At 46.1% G+C, this 4,207-nt stretch overlaps 1 protein-coding gene across 1 annotated transcript; it reads right to left on the bottom strand.

The window, feature by feature from the left end:
- Window positions 1-2,379: 2,379 nt before the first annotated feature.
- Window positions 2,380-3,006, bottom strand: LOC129617362 (uncharacterized). The gene has a single exon (XM_055532635.1). The coding sequence runs from the start codon at window positions 3,004-3,006 to the stop codon at window positions 2,380-2,382; it is 627 nt and encodes a 208-aa protein (XP_055388610.1).
- Between the last annotated feature and the right edge of the window lie 1,201 nt (window positions 3,007-4,207).

The following is a 4,207-nucleotide window of genomic DNA, read 5'->3' as shown; positions in this document are numbered from 1 at the left end:
CAGACGCGACAATATGGATGAAATCGCGGACCTGAATTTCTCCAGGAATCGTCGTCAACACTTCAGGGAGAGTCGTGAAAAAACTTTCCTTTTCCCAATTTCCTTTCAAGTTGATCTGGTCGAAAAAATGCATTACCTTTAGGAGAGCACTGTCCGCAAAGAACGGATTTGTTACGACAATCGTCTTGAAGTTCAATGCTTCCGTCGTTGTCCGTGACGCTCTCAATAATTCCTGAAACAAAGATCAATTAAAGCCGATCGAGTTTCATGTGACACACATTGCAAAATTCACGCGCTACTGATGGCACGCTGGAGCGATTCTCTTCTGGGGATAATGAGAGATGGAGCCGTTGATCTCCGATAAGCTTTAATGAGCCATACACCCACGAAATCAAGGAAACCAATCCCCACCTGGACAATCTCCCTTTAGCAAATCCTTAACCATCTAATCGAACGCACCTATCGAGACCAAATGGAGTCAAATCATCCAGCGGAGGAGAATAACCAGATCCCTTGAGGGGATGCTCTAGGATTGAAGATCGCATTTCATACGGAAGTGTTGATCCCAAACTTGCAACAGGGCGAATAAGATCGAAACCCCCGAGTCTCCAATGGGCTGAAAGGAGCGATAAGGACGGAAAACGGAAGCTACAGTACCGTCTTCCACTGTTACATAGACGCTGAAAGGGCAAATGAGTCCGTGAACAGACTTCGCATCAGCATTCAAGAACTCCACTGCGGACGCTATTTGAAAAATGCCCCAAATTGGTTCGGATGGGATATCTGAACAAGTGGGGATGTCAGCAGCAAGATTTGGAGGATGAGAAAATACTACCTGATGACACCAAAGGCCTCACGTATTCAGTAACAATATAGACCCCGCTACCAACTTCAACACCCTGTATAATGAATGATATTCAATATCGGGACTGCCTGGTTCTCCAAATAGAAGACTGACCTCTAGAGTGCGAAGAATATAAGGATGACGAATCGTTCGAATATTTTTCAAACAGTTGCGAGCAAAATTCAAATACGCTGCTCTGATGGAAGCTCGAATGAGTCGAAGAGAACTCGAGAGAAAAGGACTTACGCTGTAACAGGAGGTAGAAGTGAAGACTTCTTATCAAAAATGAAAATGGAGACTTTGGACCTGACGAAAGAGAGACGAACAGTTTCCTGGTGTGTCTATACGCTGCAACCCACTTGTCAGATGAATTAATTCCATCAAACAACTGAAAAACAGATCCATATGGGAGTGAGACCTTATCGCCTATACTATAACCGAAAGAGGCAGGCAAGTCACTCCATGCTTTGCCCGATAAAAGAGACGTGAAAGCCCCAAGGAATGAGCTTGCCATTGGGATATCACCTTCCGACGACCATTAACCCGGGAAGAATCGTGACTAGTCACAGAGAAAACCAAAACTACGCCAAAACGGTGTTAAGGGAAGATACAGAAAAGAAGAGCTGATGCTTCATAGGGCGGACATGAAACGGCTGCTTCGACTTGTGTTGGGTCGACGATACACTTGATTAGAAGATCCAAAGAATGTGTCCCATAAAATAGTTCTTGATCGAGCGCGACGTCGACGCCTTCGCCAGAAGAGAAAAAGCCTCCACAATCCCAAAATAAGAAATCCGATGCAAAGAGATATTGATAACCTGTCGAAATCATCATCGTATCGAATAAGAGAAAGTATCGAACAAGAGAAAGTATCGAACAAGAGAAAGTATCGAATGAGAGAAAGTATCGAATGAGAGGAAGTATATATCACAATGGGTTTGTTGAGGTTTAACTCACCTGAGCCGTTTCACTGCATCTTGAAAATGTCCGGCCCATACGCGATGCGGAAGTTCACGATAAATCGATAGCACCTGGTTGTCAATTCTAGCATCATCTGCAAGAGAGAAGATTTAGAAGACACTCTAAAATGACAATTGACCTTGTGCGTCCCCTGATTCGTGCGAGTTTGTCACCGTGCGAGTTGGAAACAGACTGGCAAGCGAACTGTTGGTGTCAATGCGCTGGGGAATGGAGCGAGCGGAGTGTCCTAACCATACATTTCGTATGTCAAGGTCTTCGGGCAAACGCGAGAGTTGCGGGAGTGCGGGGGGAGCAAGAACGTCGATCCGATGCAAAATCGTTAGAAGCTGATCCATGGCTGAGTGTCTCGCCAGCGCTAGATGATGGGGGAGCCAAGCGAGTCCCAACCGAATAGCTTGTGCCCGCGTTGCTATTCCGACAAATGCGTCACAAATTTGATCAAAGAACCACGTGTTCATATCCAGCAATTGAGAAAACCGTGAAAGAGTGTCCACAGATTGAGAGAAGAGCGAACCATCGTCATACCCTAAAAATAAACCACAATATACAACCATTCAATAAGTCGACCACATACCACCGTATCCATAAGAAGACCGCCCGCCAAACCCGAATCCACTGTATCCTCCGTATCCATATCCAGAGCCGTATGGAGCACCATAACTGGAATACGGCTGAGCAACGTAAGACGTTGTGCTATCCGGTAGAAGAGCGCTGTTGACTGCAGTCGTATCATTTGTTTGGGGGTTGTTGTCCAAGGTTGTCGGAGAATTAACAGGCTCTCCACTGCTAGAACTCTGACCAATTCCGAGGGTAGCGTCAGTCACTGAACGTCTCCGAAGCGCGGAACGATAATTACGAGTATTAGGGGGAAAGGAATCTGAGTGGAAAAGGTCATTCAGGGAGTCCACTGCTGGAAAATTGGTGGCTTGGGAAGGCTTGGCATTGGTAATGGACTGAGTTGTTGCAGTTGGGACAGAAGAAGGATCCGACGGTCTAAGTTGGGAAGCGGAAGAAGGAAACGTGTTAGAGAATGTTGGGGAGGAATTGGGGTGAGTGGATTGCCGGGACCCGCGGGTGGATGAGGAAGAGAAAATGTTGTGAGTGAGTGGCTGAGCTGATGGGGAAGAGGCTGACGGGCCGGAAATCCCGGTAGTGGATGTCGTCGAAGCGGTACGATGCATTGAAATGGCAAAGAAACACCCACGCGAAAGATAGACGAAAAGTAATGGAAATAGGAATGATGAACAACGCCCCACATCACCTTGTTAGCCCCTCAACGATATGTGAGATCCGCATATACAAACACTGTATGAGAGGGCAGATGGTACCAGGACCGTACTGAAAATGTCTGGACCCATCAGGACCATGATGAGGAAATGAGTACGGAGAGTATTGTGGGTTTCTACATGGTCGAGAGCACTCCTATCGTGAATTGTGTATGAAGATGGATAGCGGTGATGATTCTGAGAAGATTGGAAGAGAGGAAGAAAAGGATGGAAAAACGAACAATTCAAGCAACATGGGAACGTTAGGATTCCCGCTGACTTTTGGAAAAACGAAAGACAAAGTCAATTTAAGGATTGTGAGTAAAAGATAATTGATAAATTGATATTGAACTGTTATTTTCAGAGGATCGATGACGAGGAGGAGGAAGACGAATCTGCTGAAGAACGCGTGAGTTTGGAACTTCAAAAACTCATTCAACCTTCAAAAGCACCAAAATTAGCAAAACCAGAAGTCGGTAAAAGCTCAGCGACTCTTGAGTGGGAAAAACTCGATTGGAGAAGGAAGGACGATGAGAACGAGGAGTCCCTTCCACTTCCGGACTACTTTGTTCCGAGTGCGAAAGCAACTTCATTAGCCGCCCATGAACGTTCCGTCACGGCGTTAGCAATCAATCAAAAGGGATCTCGTTTAGCAACGGGGGGTTATGACGCGGAGGTATGAAATTGATAGTAGACTACTCTACCGATCTGTTCCTTCTTCAAGGTCCGACTTTGGGACTTTAACGGAATGGTTGCTCATGCTGGATCGTTCCGCCGTTTTGTCCCAATAGCAGGACATGGAATCCGCGCTCTGTCCTATTCCCCTACAGGTTCGCATTTCGTATGTGCTAATGGGGATGCAGTAGCTCGCATTTATGACGTCGACGGAAATCGAATTCAGGTCTGCTGCGATATAGATTTCCTATCTGGCATCTGTTGTTCATCATTCCCCTTCTTTCTATAGGCGACTGTGAAAGGTGACATGTATGTTCGTGACTTGGCAAATACAAAAGGTCACACCCACGGAATTCTGGATTGTCAATGGCATCCGTACGATAAAGAAAAATTCATCACAGCCTCCCAAGATGCAACGGTTCGGATTTTCGACATCACGTCC

Source organism: Condylostylus longicornis, unplaced genomic scaffold, assembly GCF_029603195.1.
Source record: "Condylostylus longicornis isolate FDR11 unplaced genomic scaffold, ASM2960319v2 ptg000513l, whole genome shotgun sequence".
In the NCBI taxonomy this organism is placed as follows: Eukaryota; Metazoa; Arthropoda; class Insecta; order Diptera; family Dolichopodidae; genus Condylostylus; species Condylostylus longicornis.
Note: the sequence above shows the minus strand (reverse complement) of the source record. Positions and strands in the feature narration are given on the sequence as shown.